The 20,048-nt window shown below is 40.6% G+C and overlaps 1 protein-coding gene across 1 annotated transcript in view; it reads right to left on the bottom strand.

The window, feature by feature from the left end:
- Positions 1 to 20,048, bottom strand: part of SLC28A3 (solute carrier family 28 member 3) — an 83,708-nt gene that overhangs the window by 50,380 nt on the left and 13,280 nt on the right. The window contains exons 2-3 of the mRNA XM_048851515.2: positions 17,738 to 17,836; positions 8,939 to 9,018 (exon numbers count right to left, since the gene is read on the bottom strand). Coding sequence (XP_048707472.2) covers positions 8,939 to 9,018; positions 17,738 to 17,836 — 179 coding nt within the window. The remainder of the gene's footprint in view (positions 1 to 8,938; positions 9,019 to 17,737; positions 17,837 to 20,048) is intronic.

The raw sequence follows: 20,048 nt of genomic DNA, 5'->3' as shown, positions 1-20,048 counted from the left end.
AACAGATGCAGCTGGAGATAAATACGCAGTGAAACTTAGCATGAGCTTCCTCCTTATGCTGTGGTAAATAATGATTAATTTTAAAGAAACAGGCAATGTCACATGCCACTGTAATGTGATTCATTTTTATTTAGTTCAGATTAGCACTCAAACAACAGACTAGGAAAAAGTTTGATTACCAGGTCAAACAGTAACAGATCTTTGATAAATGTTGTTTGCTTCTGACATGTCAATTTTTGTTACTGGAATTTCTATTGCCATACAAATTATAGCTCTTATTTGATAGGACATTAAGTTACCCACTAAGCCTCTGCAAAGAGATTAGGTACAAGGAAAAGGAAAGAAAGCTGAAGGAAAAGATATATAAATAAGACAGAACAGCCTTATCAATTTTCATTGTTGGTGAATGAATTAAAGATTATTAGCGATTACTTGCTGTGGTGTACTCTTACAGTGATATAGTAATGGACAGATTTTTTTTACAACTTAGTAATAGATAGCTAAGATAGGGTATGGGCATGAAAGGATACAGTCAACCTGTGGAACTCTTTGCCAGATGATGTTGTGAAGGCCAAGACTACAAGCGGGTTCAAAAAAGAACTAGATAAATTCATGGAGGATAGTAGCCAGGTTGGGCAGGGATAGTCTCCCTAGTTTCTGTTTGCCAGAAGCTGAGAATGGGCGACAGGGGATGGATATTTACCTGATGATTACCTGTTCTGTTCATTCCCTCTGGGGCACCTGGCATTGGCCACTGTTGGAAGACAGGATACTGGGCTAGATGGACCATTGGTCTGACCCAGTATGGCTGCTCTTATGCTTCTTCATTTATTGAATAGTGGAACACAAGCTGCTTGGTTACAGTATATTCTAAAGGTATTTTGTATAATTCTACAAATCATCCTTATTGTTGATTCTAATTCTGAGATCTTAAAATTGAATTGTATTTTCTTACAATCTCTTTTGCCCTTACATCATTTGCATAATGGGTTGGATTTGATTATTTATTTATTTAAGTGCCTGTCATGTTAGCTCCTTAAAACCAGGCTCCTTAAAACCATTCAATATTAAACAAATACACACATAATAAATGGATAATTTTACTCTGAGATGTGCCATTGGAAGAATAGCATCTTGAGGTTCTAGTTCATTATCTCTCAAAGAACTGAAAGCCCATCTGGTTGTATGGGTGTAATGTGTAAAGTGTAAAAAAGCCAAAATGACTGAGAAATTAAAAATGTAATAGTAATAGACTATCATGAATCCCACTGGTGCCTGAACCTGGTGATATTCTGAACAAAAAGAGCTCCCAATCATACTAGTAGCTGTTTCCATTGCTTCACATTGACACTCGGAGTGATAATCTTAGAATCACATTATATAAATGATTCCTTATCAAGTCTGCTCACTTTATAAGTACAAAAGTCATTTTCTGAATACTATTCCTGTAAACTTTATCTTAAAAGTTAAGCATGTAAGAACATAAGAACGACCATAATGGGTCAGACCAAAGGTTCATCAAGCCCAGTATCCTGTCCTCTGACAGTGGCCAATGGCAGGTGCGCCAAGGGAATGAACAGACAAGTTATCATCAAGTGATCCATGCCCAGTCACCCAATCCCAGCTTCTGACAAACAGAGGCTAGGGACACCATTCCTGCATATCCTGGCTAATAGCCATTGATGGACCTATCTTCCATGAATCTAACTAGCTCCCTTTTGATCCCCATTATAGTATTGGCTTTCACAACACCCTCTGGTAAGGAGTTCCAGAGGTTGACAGTGCGTTGCGTGAAAAAATACTTTCTTGTGTTTGTTTTAAACCTGCTACCCATTATTTTCATTTGGTCCCCCCTTGTGCTTGTATTATGAGAAGGAGTAGATAACACAGCCAGGGCACAAGGAGAGCATAAAGGTGATTTGATTGTGTTACTTCCTTATTTACTTTCTCTATACCACTCGTAATTTTATAAACCTTTACCATATCTCCCCTTAGTTGGCTCTTTTCCAAGCTGAAAAGTCCCAGTCTTATTACTCTCTCCTCATACGGAAGCCGTTCTATATCCCTAATCCATTTATTGCCCTTTTCTGAACCTTTTCCAATTCCAATATAACTTTTTTGAGATGGGGCGACCACGCAGTATTCAAGGTGTGGGTGTGCCATGGATTTATATAGAGGCACTATGATATTTTCTGTCTTATTATCTATCCCTTTCTTGATGATTCACAACATTCTGTTCGCTTTTTTGACTGCCGCTGCACATTGAGGGGATGATTTCAGAGAACTATCCACAATGACTCCAAGATCTCTTTCTTGAGTTGTAACAGCTAATTTAGACCACATCATTGTATATGTATAGTTAGGATTATGTTTTCTAATGCGCATTACTTTGCATTTATCAACATGTGCTTAAATACTTTACTTATTTCAAGCAGGGAGCAGATCTATTGAATGAGAATTGTCATTTTTAAAAAGGCACTTTTAGAACATAGAGTTAGTTAAAATTAAGGTTATCAGTAGCTATACAAATCACTATTCTTACTAGCATTAATCTCCTAGAAGATGCACCTCAATACTGTCCTGCTGGTACATAATTCATAAAATGCCTAACTGATGGAATATACCTTATACAGTCTATGAAATCATAGAATCATATAACTGGAAGGGACCTCGAGAGGTCATCTAGTCCAGTCTCCTGCGCTCGTGGCAGGACTAATTATCTAGACCATTCCTGACAGGTATTTGTCTAACCTTCTCTTAAAAATCTCCAATGATGGAGATTCCACAACCTCCCTCAGCAATTTATTCCTGTGCTTAACCAACCTGAGAGTTAGGAAGTTTTTCCTAATGTCCAACCTAAACCTCCCTTGCTGCAATTTACGCCCACTGTTTCTTGTCCTATCCTCAGAGGTTAAGAAAAGCAATTTTTCTTCCTCCTCCTTGTATATGTTGTTATTAATTGATTGATCTGTTTCAAGGCTTGTGACACAGGAATGCTAGGCTACTGGGAGTGATTTTTATTTTTAAATATATCAATGAGGCATTTGTCTTCAAAATAAAGGACACATAATGAATGGACTTTACAAGAACACAGGAAAAAATAGTTAGGTTAAATGTTAGGTCCATCTTGAAGATTCAATTCATGAATAAAAATTTTATAGACATACCACTGCCCCCACTATATGCCTGATATTCTACTCCCACTCCATTTTCAGTGACATCAAAAGCTGGCCTTAGAGTAATTCAAGTGAAGCAAAGTGCTCTTCGGATTACTGTGTAAATAGAGATTTCGTTACTGTGAGTAATTATATTGAGCTGCTGATGGAAGAACAAAATGACCTGGGGAACAATAATAAAGCACTGTGAATAAACCTTAATTATTTTGGAACTCTCAATGGCATTATAAATAAATCAGAATTAATAACTTCCTATCATGTGCCCTTCATCTTCTTTGCCCTAACTCATCTTTCCAGTCCTATCTATTATAATTTCATTACTATTCTTTGTTTTGGTTTTCACCAAGAAGGTTGGTGGTGATTGGACGTCTAACGTAGTGAATGCCAGTGAAAAAGAGGTAGGATCAGAAGAGGCTAAAATAGGGAAAGAACAAGTTAAAAATTACTTGGACAAATTAGATGTCTTCAAGTCACCAGGGCCTGATGAAATGCATCCTAGAATACTCAAGGAGCTGACTGAGGAGATATATTAGCTATTAGCGATTATCTTTGAGCAGTAATGGAAGACAGGAGAGATTCCAGAAGACTGGAAAAGGGCAAATATAGTGCCCATATATGAAAAGGGAAAAAAGGACAACCCAGGGAATTACAGACCAGTCAGCTTAACTTCTGCACCCGGAAAGATAATGGAGCCAATAATTAAGCAATCAGTTTCCAAACATCTAGAAGACAATAAGGTGATAAGTAACAGTCAGCATGGATTTGTCAAAAACAAATCATGTCAAACTAGCCTGATAGAAAAGGAGGACTTGTGGCACCTTAGAGACTAACAAATTTATTTGAGCATAAGCTTTCGTGAGCTACAGCTCACTTCATCGGATGCATTCAGTGGAAAATACAGTGGGGAGATTTATATACACAGAGAACATGAAACAATGGGTGTTACCATACACACTGTAATGAAAGTGATCAGGTAAGGTGGGCTATTACCAGCAGGAGAGCGGGGCGAATGGGGGGGAACCTTTTGTAGTGATAATCAAGGTGGGCCATTTCCAGCAGTTGACAAGAACATCTGAGGAACAGTGTGTGTGTGTGTGGGGGGGGAATAAACATGGGGAAATAGTTTTATTTTGTGTAATGACCCATCCATTCCCAGTCTTTATTCAAGCCTAAGTTAATTGTATACAGTTTGCAAATTAATTCCAATTCAGCACTCTCTCATTGGAGTCTATTTTTGAAGTTTTTTTGTTGAAGTATTGCCACTTTTAGGTCTGTAATCGAGTGACCAAAGAGATTGAAGTGTTCTCCGACTGGTTTTTGAATGTTATAATTCTTGACGTCTGATTTGTGTCCATTTATTCTTTGACGCAGAGACTGTCCAGTTTGGCAAATGGCAGAGGGGCAGTACATGGCAGAGGGGCATTGCTGGCACATGATGGCATATATCACATTGGTAGATTTGGAGGTGAACAAGCCTCTGATAGTGTGGCTGATGTGATTAGGCCCTTTGATGGTGTCCCCTGAATAGATATATGGACAGAGTTGGCAACGGGCTTTGTTGCAAGGATAGGTTCCTGGGTTAGTGGTTCTGTTGTGTGGTGTGTGGTTGCTGGTGAGTATTTGCTTCAGGTTCGGGGGCTGTCTGTAAGCAAGGACTGGCCTGTCTCCCAAGATCTGTGAGAGTGATGGGTTGTCCTTCAGGATAGGTTGTAGATCTTTGATGATGCGTTGGAGAGGTTTTAATTGGGGGCTGAAGGTGATGGCTAGTGGCGTCCACCCTTCCTGAAGGACGACCCATCACTCTCACAGATCTTGGGAAACAGGCCAGTCCTTGCTTACAGACAGCCCCCCAACCTGAAGCAAATACTCACCACCAACCACACACCACACAACAGAACCACTAACCCAGGAACCTATCCTTACAACAAAGCCTGTTGCCAACTCTGTCCACATATCTATTCAGGGGACACCTTCATAGGGCCTAATCACATCAGCCACACTATCAGAGGCTCATTCATCTGCACATCTACCAATGTGATATATGCCATCATGTGCCAGCAATACCCCTCTGCCGTGTACATTGGCCAAACTGGACAGTCTCTACGTAAAAGAATAAATGGACACAAATCAGACGTCAAGAATTATAACATTCAAAAAACAGTCGGAGAACACTTAGATTCATAGGTATTTAGGTCAGAAGGGACCATTATGATCATCTAGTCTGACCTCCTGCACAACACAGGCCACAGAATTTCACCCACCACTCCTGCAAAAAACCTCACACCTATATCTGTGCTACTGAAGTCCTCAAATCGTGGTTCAAAGACTTCAAGGAACAGAGAATCCTCCAGCAAGTGACCCGTGCCCACTTCAATCTCTTTGGTCACTCGATTACAGACCTAAAAGTGGCAATACTTCAACAAAAAAACTTCAGAAACAGACTCCAACGAGAGACTGCTGAATTGGAATTAATTTGCAAACTGGATACAATTAACTTAGGCTTGAATAAAGATTGGGAGTGGATGGGTCATTACACAATGTAAAACTATTTCCCCATGTTTATTCTCCCTCCCCCCGTCTCCCCGCTGTTCCTCAGATGTTCTTGTCAACTGCTGGAAATGGCCCACCTTGATTATCACTACAAAAGGTTCCCCCACATTTCCCCCGCTCTCCTGCTGGTAATAGCTCACCTTACCTGATCACTTTTGTTACAGTACGTATGATAACACCCATTGTTTCATGTTCTCTGTGTATATAAATCTCCCCACTGTATTTTCCACTGAATGCATCCGATGAAGTGAGCTATAGCTCATGAAAGCTTATGCTCAAATAAATTTGTTAGTCTCTAAGGTGCCACAAGTACCCCTTTTCTTTTTGTGGATACAGACTAACACGGCTGCTACTCTGTAACCTGATAGCTTTCTTTGACAGGGTAACAAGCCTTATGGATAGCGGGGAAGCGGTAGACATGGTATAGCTTGACTTTAGTCAAGCTTTCGATACTGTCTCGCATGACCTTCTCATAAACAAACTAGGGAAATGCAACCTAGATGGAGCTACTATAAAGTGGGTGCAAAACTAGTTGGAAAACTGTTCCCACAGAGTAATCAGTGGTTCACAGTCATGCTGGAAGGGCACAACGAGTGGGGACCCACAGGGATCAGTTCTGAGTCTGGTTCTGTTTAATATCTTCATCAGTGATTTAGATAATAGCATAGAGAGTGCACTTATAAAGTTTGTGTACGATACCAAGCTGGGAGGGGTTGCAAGTGCTTTGGATGATAGGATTAAAATTCAAAATGATCTGGATGAGAAATGGTCTGAAATAAATACTGTAGGATTAAATTCAATAAGGACAAATGCAAAGTACTCCATTTAGGAAGGAATAATCAGTTGCACACATACAAAAAGGGAAGTGATTGCCTAGGAAGGAGTACTGCAGAAAGGGATCTGGAGATCCTAGTGGATCAGAGGCTAAATATGAGTCAACAGTGTAATGCTGTTGCAAAAAAAGCGAACATCATTCTGGGATGTATTAGCAGGAGTGTTGTGAGCAAGACACGAGAAATAATTCTTCCGCTCTACTCTGCTCTGATTAGGCCTCAACTGGAATATTGTGGCCAGTTCTGGATGCCACATTTCAGGAAGGATGTGGAGCAAACTGGAGAGAGTTCAGAGAAGAGCAACAAAAATTATTAAAGGTCTATAAAACATGACTTATGAGGGAAGATTGAAAAAATTGGGTTTGTTTAGTCTGGAGAAGAGAAGACTGAGAGGGGACATAATAACAGTTTTCAAGTACATAAAAGGTTGTTACAAAGAGGAGGGGGGGAAATTGTTCTCATTAACTTCTGAAAATAGGACAAGAAGCAATGGGAGGTTTAGGTTGTACATTAGGAAAAACTTCCTAACTGTCAGGGTGGTTAAGTACTGGAATAAATTGCCTAGGGAGGTTGTGGAATCTCCATCATTGGAGATTTTTAAGAACAGGTTAGACAAACACCCGTCAGGGATGGTCTAGATAATTAGTCTTGCCATGAATGCAGGGGACTGGATTAGATGACCTCTTGAGGTCCCTTCCAGTTCTATGATATTAACACTCTAAACTTTAAGGGCCCCATTCTGAGAATGGGAGTCTCTGCTCAAAAATGTGCACACAACTGCGTGTTTGCAGATGCTTAGTTTGTGCACACAACTGTGGTAATCGCCAATGGTTATTTAGACACTCAAATGCTTAATTTGCACTCACAATTACAGCAATTTCCGCCCTATTTTTTTGTTGAGGTCCCTTCCAGTTCTATGATATTAACACTCTAAACTTTAAGGGCCCCATTCTGAGAATGGGAGTCTCTGCTCAAAAATGTGCACACAACTGCGTGTTTGCAGATGCTTAGTTTGTGCACACAACTGTGGTAATTGCCAATGGTTATTTAGACACTCAAATGCTTAATTTGCACTCACAATTACAGCAATTTCCGCCCTATTTTTTTAACATGGCCCTAAAAGTTTAAAATGGGAAATTGTTTCATAAATGCTAGTAAAACCACAAATTTCCAAAGAGCAGGGAGGAGTGACTAGAGAAGAATAGCTCATTTGGTTATGTAAAAATAGTTAATTACTTTACAAGTTGTGTGGCATAAAAACTAATGCTAACTATTTAAGATAAATATTTTAATTTTATGACTGTTTGTGAAACTGACCAAATTATGGGCTTGGTTTTCCAAGTTAAGTGTTCAGAGTAACAGCCGTGTTAGTCTGTATTCGCAAAAAGAAAAGGAGGACTTGTGGCACCTTAGAGACTAACCAATTTATTTGAGCATAAGCTTTTCTTTTTCCACAGTATGCATCCGATGAAGTGAGCTGTAGCTCACGAAAGCTTATGCTCAAATAGATTGGTTAGTCTCTAAGGTGCCACAAGTACTCCTTTTCTTTTTGCAAGTTGAGTGTAATGCATATTTTATGCATATACTTAATTTATGGCTCCAAATTCCCAACTTGTGCATATAAATTGGGTAATTTTACATGCACATGGCCAGGTCAAGTAACCCAGTTTGAATGAGATACATTCAAAGTACCTGGCTACCCAGCAGCTGAGTTGCTAGAGTTTGCTGAACTATAAAACAGGAAGACTGTGCTTATATGAAATCTTCTCCCATCCCAATATGACAGAAACATGTTAATTCAGAAGTCAGTATTTTATCTCAAGCTCAGGAACCTCTTTTATGGAGATTGGATACACACACACACAGGGACTATCAGCTCAATTCATTGTGTAATCACTGACACCTGTGCAAAGTAGTGTAAAACACTACCAAATCAGGATGGTGGTGGTTTATATCTACTTTGCACTGGTGTGAATTCCTATACAGTATGCATGGCAATGATGAATCTTGAACTTCCAGCAGGAATCCATTAACAGGCTCAACTAATATTTAAGCTACTATGCAAAAGTGGTGCTGTTGGATCAAATGTGCAAATCTAGTCTATGTAAAAATATTAGCTACTCTAATTTGCAAAGATTCCTGATCATAATCACATGCTCAGTTCCATGATCATATACGTCAGTTGCAAGGCATAATAATTTTAAATATAATGTAGTTTTTTCAATACACAAATTACTAGGAGATACAAAGGACTGCCTGGCTTAGTAATATGGCAGCTGAATTTTGGCTTGTCATTCAGGAGGCTGAGACATTGGCAAATTTTTGCTTGGAGTGGGGGTGAAATGGGTGGAAAAGTTGCTCATTCAAAAAAAAAATTACCCTTGTAAGAATGTTTTCTCAGCTACTGAGTCATGTTTGTTTTTATGCTGATCACTCTCGATATTGATGTGTGTATCCTCCTGGAAAACAGATACACAAAAATATAGTGAATATGACATATTTCTCTTAAGGACAGCTGAGGTGGTTTCACAGGGCAAGATTTGGTTTCATTCTGTAGCTGAATCACAATCAGCATGCAGTCTCAACAGGAACTCTCAAGAGTAACATCTCATTCCACTTATTCTATTCATGACACACATTCTCTCTCATTTTGCATACAGCTCTGATTCAGCTTTGCGGTACCAACACTGTTATTAACATCAAGCACACTCAGTAGTTATATAGCATAGCTGTCAAGTGATGAGCTTTTTGAATTTTGAACCTTCTCAAAGCCCACAAAATTTGAAAGGGGGAGGTAAAGAAAGAGACTAGCCTGGCCCCTCTATGTCACTAGATGAGGAAAAGAGTCAAGAACAGAATAGCTTTGTATAGCTGATCAAAAGTGAATTTTATATTCTAGGTGGATCTTGTAGCACTGCCTATTAAGGTTACCTGACTTTTCATTATAAGACTCTGTTTTCAGTTAATTGTAACTTTTGCCAAACTTTAACCACTTAGGCTGAAATTTTCCATGCCAGGTGTCTGCTCAGCACTCAGTGTTTTTTGGCTAGTGTCAGTCAAAGTAGTCCAGTTGCTTCCAAGAAGGTGGCTAGGGAAGAATATGTTGTTTTGCCCATGTTTAAAAAATTCTGGAAACATTTTATTTGAAAATCTCTAGCACCCCCTTGCTTTAGAACAGGGACTTGAAGTTTGGCAGGGAGGTAGCCTTTTTGTCAGGGATATCCTTTTAGGCAGATTTTCATAGAAACAATTAATCTGGCCAAGTTATAAGCCTTTGAAATTTTGTAGTTTACATGTGACAGCTTTTAATTTTAACAGCTAAAAACTCTAAAGATTTTATCCACCCTGACCATGCTTGAGCCTCTCACGGCTCCTAGCGCTGACCAGACTGCATGTACAATTCACATTGAGCAACTGAGCATGCTCCATCCCCTCACAACTTCTACAGGTAAACAAACTGGACATGCCCAGTCCCCAAAGAGTGACTGAGCATGCTCCAGATTGGTGATATGGTGGCTCAGAAGGACTTTCCCTGTAAGAGCAGTTCCCAATAACTCAAGGCTGGGGTTGGGCCAGGTACTGGAACTGAGAGCAAGGAGCCTGTCTCTCCTGTGTTCTCTGTGACTCTACCCCCTGCTGGCACCCTGACAGTGGGAAGGAGGAAACCACCTGATTTGATTGCAGAGGGACAAAAGGCAGAGTGGGGGGAGGGAAAGAAATAGACTGAGACAGTTACTTGTAGGAGGAGAAACTGACTAGAAGTTGGGGGGTGGGGGGACATGTTCCTTCATAAACCATATTTCTCTGAGGTATAAAGTATGCATCAAACATAGCCAGAACACTTTCACAGTCATCTTTGTGTTGGACTTCAGTAGAGTTAAAGGATTTGATCTGCTTGCTCCCTCAGAGCATAAATTAAAGAAGATACCTATGTATCTCTAGTTTCTTTGTGGTGCTTGGTAGCAATGTAAAATCTTTCAAAATATTGTTTCTAGTTTGTCCATTCTGAAGATTTGTCACAGCCAAAATTCTCTGGGGACACTGAAGAGTGGCATGTTGATGAGATCCTGCAAGCTTTGTTATAGCTTTCCTTTTGTTTGTGTTCTTAGTTTACTCCTGACACCATGTCATGTACTTCTGTCCCAGATAAGGACTGGTCACAGAGCTTGCTTATACACAGCAGATATGTCCATTATAAGATCCTTTAATGCTCTGCCAGGTATGACTAAGGTTTGCTTTAAATAAGGTATTTTACACACAGTGCCAATTAGTAGCTGAATAGTATAATACAGTTTAGTTTCCATTACAATGGGATTTCCTCCAAAACACCACTTATATCCGGGACTGGTTCCTCTCTACCAATTTCAACTCGTTACCTTCCAGTCATTTTTGTGCTTTTTGCCCCTTCTACTCAAATTCCTAATGTCACCTGCTTTCATATTTTTATATATATATATATATAGATATAGATATAGATATATAGATATATAGATATGAAACAGATTCTTTGCAGTACATCACAACATAAAGCATTCTTCTTTGTCCCTTATAAATTAAAATGTTAAAAATAAAAATTAACCAAAATAAATATGTACAAACAATATCACAATTTTGTCTTAATATATCAATGCTAAATTTATTTGTGAAGTTCAGCTACAATTCTTGAGCCTGATTTGCATTTATACTACTGCCCTTTAAACCATTCTGGCAGAGTATTACACTTACATTTCCTGTAAGATCCTTTTACACTGCCAGAATAGTGAAAAGAGGCCTTAGTGTAAATTCTGTTCTTTCTTTGTCAGCTGAAAACTGTAAAGTAACTGAAGGTTTTCACATAATTAACTGAATTTTCTGTAATACAAGGAAAGCAGTCCCCATATGTTGTATTTGTTCTTATCCCCTTTCAATGTGTTATTTTAGCATGTGACGAAAGAGACTGTAATAATCAATTGTACACTACTTGGTATGGGGCTGGAAATATTACAGTGTGCAATTATATTGTGAAGCAGGACAATGTTGTCTTAAAAATACGTACTGATGCAACCATACTATGGACTATACACTAGCCTCCAAAGAGGAAGTTTTATTCAGTTTGGCTGGTAGTTTGGAGCAATTGTGTGTTGAGTAATTTTAAAGACTTTGTATGCCATAAATATTTATGCTACTTACGTTCACAAAACTAGTTTATAAATCAAGACCTGTCACTATTTTTCTCCTGTTCAGTCTATTTTTTTCTGCTGCATATTATACACTCTGTTGAAAGCTCTGAAATGCCCTAAGTTCATTTCCAGGGAGACCATTTGAAGCAAACTAGCTCAATGGGAAAACTAACAAAATAACTAAAGTGGCACGTAGGGAAAAAAAAATTTGCTCAGAAGCTACCACTCATTTTCCTATGTGATAGTCCAAAGCTATATGGATAGAGGTCTGTTTGTAGCCTTTGTGATTCAAATTTCCATGAGAGGGCCCTGAAAGCCTTTCAGCTCTGTGGAGCTAGACTATTGTATATTATCTGCTCTATTCTACTTAACTTTGATTACTTTCTTTTTGATATTCACTGGGAAATAAAATGAAGATCAAACGTGAATCAAGCCACTCGTACTGTAGGTAGTATTTGCCAGCCAAGGGGTTCTTTCCGCTATACATCTGTAGCAGGGTTCTATCCTGATGGATCTAAAGTGATGAGGCTATCAGAGTGCCATTTTCTCTATAGTTAAATTAGGGTTATACTGCATCTGTTCATTTTGGATAGGTGGAATCAAGAGACTCAAACCTAAATTACAGCTGATCACATAGAATGAAAAATGGGCTCATTTACTTGGCTCTATCTTCCCAAGTCAGACCTCCTAACTCTCAATTTTGCCATGATACAGTCATGCTTAAAATGCTTGAGCCACACTACCCAAAACAGTGGGGGCTAAAATATGATTCTGAGTGTCCTGGAAAGGGAGCACTCTTGGGAGTCATAAGTAAGGCTATGGTTTTGTCATGGAGGTCGCAGAAGTCACAGAATCCGTGACTTCCGAAGACCTCCATGACTTCAGCCTCAGTGGCTGGGACCTGCAGGGTTCCGCCACCTCCCTCAGTGGCAGGGAGCTGTAAGGTACTCCCTGCCACTGAGGTAGCAGTCTCCCAAGCTCTCAGCTGCCATGGGCAGCAGAGGTACCCCGCAGCTCCCAGCCACCACAGGCCGGGCGGGGTACCCTGCAGCTCCCTGGCCACCACCGTGGGGCAGAGGAACCCCCACAGCTCCCCAGCTGCCACCACAGGGCAGGGACACCCTGGCAGCTCCCCGCCACCGCCTCAGGGCAGGGGGAGCCTGCAGCTCCTGGCCACCGCCACAGGGCAGGGGGACCATGGCAGCTCCCATTGGCTGGGAACAGCGAACCGTGGCCACGGGGAGCTGCGGGGGGCTGTGCCTGTGGACAGTCAACGTCAGCAAAATGTCTCGCAGCCCGCAATCAGATTACCCTGATGGGATGCATGTGGCCGGAGGGCCACAGGTTGCCCACCACTGTACTAGAAACTTACAGGATGTTCATTCTCATGCTACTCTGCTGGCATTTGCTGGTGCTATATAATGGTCAGGTGTCTTGTGAGGTCAGAGATCCACCAAGGGCCTGGTCCTACAAAAGCTTATGGCTGTGAGTAACTTTACTCACACAAGCAGTGCCCTAGAAATCAACAGGGCCCTAAATGCAGTGAAACCTGGGTTTTCAGCCATTTGTTTGTGGTAGATCATAAAAGGCAGATCTCTTGCCAATAGTTCTTCTACCAGAAGTGATTGCAATTCATTTCACAGAGATTAAGGGTTTGTCTTCACAGCACCGCAATCCAGAGTACGGAGTCTGATTTGTAAAGCGCTTTGAAGCATTGTGCTCTATCTGCCTCATGTAGATCCTGCTGGCACAAACTAAAAGGTACCTAGTTTGCATTAAAGTAGTTTGTCCCAGCAGAATCTCCACGGGACAGGTAGAGCACAACACTTAGTGTGCTCTACAAATCACACTCCCATACTCCAGACTGTGGTGCAATTTAGACAAGCACTAAGTACAATAGATGTACTTAGCTCTTCCTAGAGTCTGAAGCCCCTGTTGTGAAAGACACATAAAAAGTTGAGAGGTATTTCCAGAACACATGTACAATTCTAAACACATCTAAAAACATAATGTGGTGACTGCATAGATGGTGCAATAAATAGGATAATACTCTACACAGAACACTCAAGGCTACGATGTTTCAGGCATAACTTCCCTGCCCTTTGAACTGTATAATACATAGGTAGGCTAATATACTCAGGAACTGAGGGGAAAAAAATAATTTCAAATGGTTATATATCAGGGATTTAGCCAAACTTCTTTCTTTTGGGTTTTCAGAATAACAAAGAGAACCTATTTGCACCATTGAAAATGTTTAAAATACAATATTATGATACTAATTTACGATACCTTTGTCAATCTGCCTTCCTAGAACAGCATGAAAAATAGAGATACACGAAACAAAAGTTAAAGGCTACGTTGTGTCTGGGCCTGTGCAGGTCTAAAAGCATCTGAGGGAAGTGGGGGTAAGAAACTTACTTCCTTTCTTTCCTGTGAGAAGGCCAGGCACAATCCCAGAGCTGGGACTGAGAGATTGTCTACATGGAAAGTTACTGTGCACTAAGCCAGGGTGTGAATTTACAGTGCACTACCTAATCTGCATTAACTTCCTGTGCGGACACTTACTGTCCACGATAGTGCTTTTGTGCAGTTTAGCTTAGTATAGGGCACTGCCTGATGGCTCCTTTAATGTGTAGTAAGAGTATCCACGTGGGGAGTTAGTGCTGAGAAACTAGCGTGCTGTAAATTCACACTCTATCTCGCTGCACACGACTTCTCCATTTAGACAAGCTCTCAGGGGGCATTAGAACTTCTGGAGATTAGGCCTGATGGACATGTGACCTCACAGGCCAGTATGGGGAGAGCACATACTGAATTCTGTGAAAGGGCCTACATTCTTCTGAAGTCCCCAGAATAATGGTTCCTGCCTCAGGCACACACCACTTCCGAGAATCTGCAGTGTGTCTATCTGCATTGCTATCTTATATGTACATGTAAGAAGGGCTGGCTGAAAATTTCAGTGAAAACTTTTTTTTTTTTTAACAGATAATTGGGTTTTGACTAAACAAAAAATGTTATGGAATGTGCCTCATTTCCTCAGTTTTTTTCATTTTCAACAAAAATACAAAACTGACAAATGTTGGTTTTTGGCTGAAAATCTGTTGTTTTTGTTGAAATTTTCTGTGGAAAATCCCTCATTTTCTGACCACCTTTTCTAAAACACTCCTCATCTTCCTTGAATCTTAGTGCCTCACAATCATTAATGGATTTTATCCTCATAGCACTCTTGTGAGGTAGGGCAGCACTATCCCCATTTCCTTAGACAGGGAACTAAGGAAAAGGGTAGATTAAGTGACTTGCCTCAAATCAAACCCAGCTCTCCGAAGCCCAGTGCCCATCTTTCTTCCCCCTAGCCTGGGCCATGGGCTGGGTTTTAAGGGCACAATCTTACATTACCAGTACTCTTTCTAACTGAAGAATTTCATTGATGGCGCTTTAGATTAATTTGTCGTTCCACTTTAAAAAACAGATTTTTATTTATCTCTAATACATAACACCCTTATAAAGAAAGAAGGGCTGTTTGTAAAGTGGGTTTCTTTTGTCCCACTCTCGTATTTAAAGTAGACTATAACAAATACACTGAATCGTTAAGATTTTCAAAATAATTATAATTTGCCTCAGAAGCAGTTGGAATTGTCTCATGTGACACCAGCCCTCTTGGCTGACACACCAGAGACTGAATGTGTCGGGTGACCTCCAGAATTAAAAGCATGAACTATTGCAGCTTGAGTTATAGCTCTGTAGCTGGGGTCTGTAACAACTCATATCTTCAAGGGATCAGCACAGAGGGGGAATGGTAACACCCTCCCCCACCCCCACTGGGTTATACAATGTTGGCAATTTCTTTAAATATCCCTGAATCTACATCTATTGTGTTCAAATGTTTAAAAAACATGAACTTGGAATAGAATTTGATTTTTTTGGCTTTCAGACTCATTGTGTCTGAAAGCATTTGTTAGGGGTCCCATACTGCTGTGCCCTTTTAAGTCTACAATATTTTAACCTGAGTTGTCCCCCCGAGCACTGCTGGAAATTAGTGTAGCACATGAGCTGCTGAAGTGTGGTACAGACTGTTGGAGTTCTGCTAGTGAGCATTTACCCCATATTTCTCCAAGTGTTTGGATTTACTTCCAAAAAACAGTACTGTAGGGCCCACCACAAACACAGTGGGCCAGATTCTGATCTCATCTTGACCCATGTATCTCAGGAGTAACTAGAAGGATTCCAGATTTACAGTGGTGCAACAAAGATCAGAACCTGGTGTACCATGTCACCAGTGGAAGGTTTTAGTATAGGAATAGGTTTTAGTGCCATTATAGGCAATCGGAGTAGCTAGTGGTGAATTAACTCTTTTTGTTGCCCTGGATGAAGTCTAAAAATGTTGGCCTTGCACACTCACTCCTTTCTCCTTGCATTTAAGGGCAGCAAATGAAAAACTTGTTACCACTGCTTTTAGGCCTCTTGCCACCAAACTCAGTCACTGGACAAGACTTCAAATCAGGCAAATGTATTAACTAAAGCATCTAATGGAGCTGCTTGAAATATGGAGATTTTTTTGTGAAAATATTGATGAAATCTTTGCTGTGCACTAACTTCACCATGCAGACAAGCCCTAAGTTCAAGTTCTAGAATTGTGTCTGACCTTTTGAAGGTAAAGGAAGGAAAGAAAAGTTTTGATTTTCAAAATTTTTTGACTATCTCTAGTAAATCTAAGTGATTAGTGACTCACCACATGGGCCAAGTCATACAGCCAAAGGAAATGAAATAGAAACATTTGATGTAAAACCATCTGTATAGCATTTCTGTCACCCTTTGACCATTGGATGTTACCTCTTATTTACTGTTGCCCTGGGATTTGGGCTATCTAGTGGATGTGTAATTACAGCACAAAACCAAGTATGTGCTCAATTCGGGGAGATAGGGTATAATTTTTTGTCCTGTGTGAAAAATAGCCTCACTAAAAGTGTTGGAGAGCCAGACCAACATTTTCAACTGTGAACCCTCCAAAAACCAGCAAAATCTAAGAGGAAGAAAATACTTCTTTCAGTGTCAGTGGATTCTGGAAAGTGGAATTCCATTTTGCTTATGGTCAAAAATGTTTACAGTGTAGAATCTGCCCATGAGGTTTTAGATTAATAAGTTAAATAAAACCCATAAAAACTCTTTTGATAAAGACAGAGGGAAAAAAATCAGGGGCTTCATGACAGCACAGAATTTACTATAAAGGACCACATTCTACTCTCGGTTACATAGATTTGACTCTGGAAGAGCTCCATTGAATTAAAAGCTTTAGACTATTTATAATACTTTCTATAGAAAACTGTCACCACACCCTCTACAGGTATAGTTGTACACTGAGCTGGAGGTGTAATTTCCAGATTGAAAATGTATGCCCTCTGCTAGGTCTGATTGAGCTAGGAAGCTAAAAAACAGCAGTGTAGCCAGAGAGGTGCAAGAGCAGCAGGAGGGCTACCTGAGTATGTACCCATCCAAACCACCTGAGTAGGTACCCATCCAAGAAGCTAGACATATACTCAACATGGCTAGCCTGTCCCACTGCTATGGTTACACTGCTGTTTTTAGCTTCCTAGCTCATTCAGAGCTAGCAATGTCTCCTCAAGCTGGAAATTACATTTACAACTCAAAGTGCAGACATACCATATTTCAGCTCTCTGCCTTTAGTACTCATCATGACCAGCATTGCTATGCCTCATGTACGTTTTGGATAGAGTTGTTATGAAATTATGAAACATTTTCAGGAATCCTGGTAGTGATATCAATGTATCCATGTCTTTTTGATGGATTTCTGAGAACAGGACTGGCTCACCTTTCAGTTTACTGATTTCAGTTCTAATTCAGTTATTCATTTTATTCCTGGATGTACTATCACAAGTGCATATTCATTTTCTGTCTTGACAGTATTACTAACCCTACTGTGTTTCTGGTTCCTTCTGACTATAAACATGGTTACTCTAGTGACTGGATATTATTTTCATCTGAAGAAAAACAAAAACCTTACCGGGTCACTCTGCACAGCATCACTATTTTGTAAATTCCTGCTTCTTAATGAATTGTTTCTTAGCCCCTCCTCATTTATAACTTCATCTTCAGAGTTGTTCTGAGAAATATCAAAATTGTAAACAAGATGTGAGTTCAAAACCAGAATCAAACATCTTTCTTTAATGTAGGAATAGTTGACTCTAGTTGCGACAATCATGCTTCTGTGCTTTACTTTAGCAAGACAGCAAAAGTACAGAGTTGCTCTGTGCTCCAATACTGATCTGCATGCAACGCTCAAAGGAAGAATGGAGGAGAAAGGGGTGCTTTAAGATGCTGAGTCATTTTATCCCTCAAATTACTAAAATAGTCATACCCTAGAGAAACAAGAAATGGTAGATGCCAAATCTTAATAATTGTCCTAATAATAATGCCAATTCAGGGATGTGACTTCCACTGTTTTAGTCATACGAGGTTCTTACCAAGCCTTATGAGTATTTTATTAATAAAGAAAGGCAAAGAAAGAAAAAGTAAAGCTAAAACAAAACAAGCAAGAGGAAAACAATGGTTACTTCAGTATGTCTCTTTACGGAGAGCTTTGAACAAAGATTACACCTCAGAGAGCAGCTCCATCCTGATGGGGATGCCGTTCTCTCAATAGGTTAAGACCAAAGTATATTATTCCCCCTATCAGTAGTGAGTCCAATCTAAGTGTATGAGAGATAATAAAAACAGTTTGTAGATGGGTAAGGGAATTTCATTTAAGGGTTTGTGAATCATGGATGGACAGAGGTAAGTTGTCTTAACTAAGGCCTTGTCTTCACTACAGGGAAAAGTCGATCTAAGCTATGAAATTTGAGTTACGTGAATAGCGTAACTCAAGTCGATGTAGCTTAGAACTACAGTAACTCCTTGCTTAATGTTGTAGTTATGTTCCTGAAAAATTCTATTTTAAGCGAAATGATACTAAGCGAATCCAATTTCCCCAAAAGAATAATGTAAATGGGGTGGTTAGGTTCCAAGGAAATATATATATATATATACACAGTATAAGTTTTAAACAAACAATTTAATACTGTACACAGCAATGATGATTGTGAAGCTTGGTTGAGGTGGTGGAGTCAGAGGATGGAAGAGGGTAGGATATTTCTCAGGGAATGCCTTGCTGCTAATGATGAACTAGCAGTCGGCCAAGTCCTCAAGAGTTAACACATTGTTGTTAATATAGCCTCACACTCTACAAGGCAACACAAACGGAGGGAGGAGACACAATAGACCAGTGATTCTCAAACTTTTGTACTCGTGCCCCCTTTCACATAGCAAGCCTCTGAGTGCGACACCCCCCCTTATATATTAAAAACACACACTTTTTTATATATTTAATACCATTATAAATGCTGGAGGCAAAGCAGGGTTTGGGGCAGAGGCTGACAGCTCGCGACCCCCCACATAATAACCTCACGACCCCCTGAGGGGTCCCAACCCCCAGTTTGAGAACCCCAGCAATAGACGCATGGCAGTGGCTGCAAACATTCCCTGTGGAAACTGAATGTGATGATAAACCCACGCTATCCCACTGGATCGTACTACTCCCTCCATTTTCCAAAGTGCCGGGGGGTGCACGTGTGCATGAGACAGACTCACACACTATGTGTGTGTGTGAGAGAGAGAGAGAGACACACACACCGTGTGTGTGTGTATGTATATGTGTGTGTGTGTGTGAGAGAGAGAGAGAGAGAGAGAGAGAGAGAGAGAGAGAGACGCGCATTGCCCTTTAAGTACGCTGACTCCACTCTAAGTACATTGCCTTTTTAAGTAGATCAGCAAGCTGAGACACCAGCTGCTGCCAGCAAGCTCCATCCATCCTGAGCCCTGTAGTGTCCCCTCCCTGCTTTGTGGAGATGGGGTACAGAAGCGGGGGCCAGGAGCAGGGGGAGGAGGACACCCTGACATCAGCACCCCTCCCCTACCCCCACACAGCAAGCAGGAGGCTCCGGGAAGCAGCTCCAAGGCAGAGGGCAGGAACAGCACATGCAGTTGGGGGAGGGACACCTGAACAGCCTGGCAACTGATAGCCTGCTGGGCGGCTGCCGCACTGGGAACTTAGGGGACCTGATGGGGGGCTGCTGGCCCACCCTGGTTCCAAACTCCCACCAGCTAGCTCCAACGGGCTGCTCTTCCTGCAAGCAGTGGACAAAGCAGGTGGCTGCCAAACAACGTTATAAGGGAGCGTTACGCAGCTTTAAAAGGGGAATGTTCTCTAATAGATCAGCGATGTAAACAATGAAACGTTTACCAGGATGATGTTAAGTGAGGAGTTACTATACTTACCG

The sequence above is a fragment of the Caretta caretta genome, chromosome 5 (assembly GCF_965140235.1).
Source record: "Caretta caretta isolate rCarCar2 chromosome 5, rCarCar1.hap1, whole genome shotgun sequence".
Classification (NCBI taxonomy): domain Eukaryota; kingdom Metazoa; phylum Chordata; order Testudines; family Cheloniidae; genus Caretta; species Caretta caretta.
Note: the sequence above shows the minus strand (reverse complement) of the source record. Positions and strands in the feature narration are given on the sequence as shown.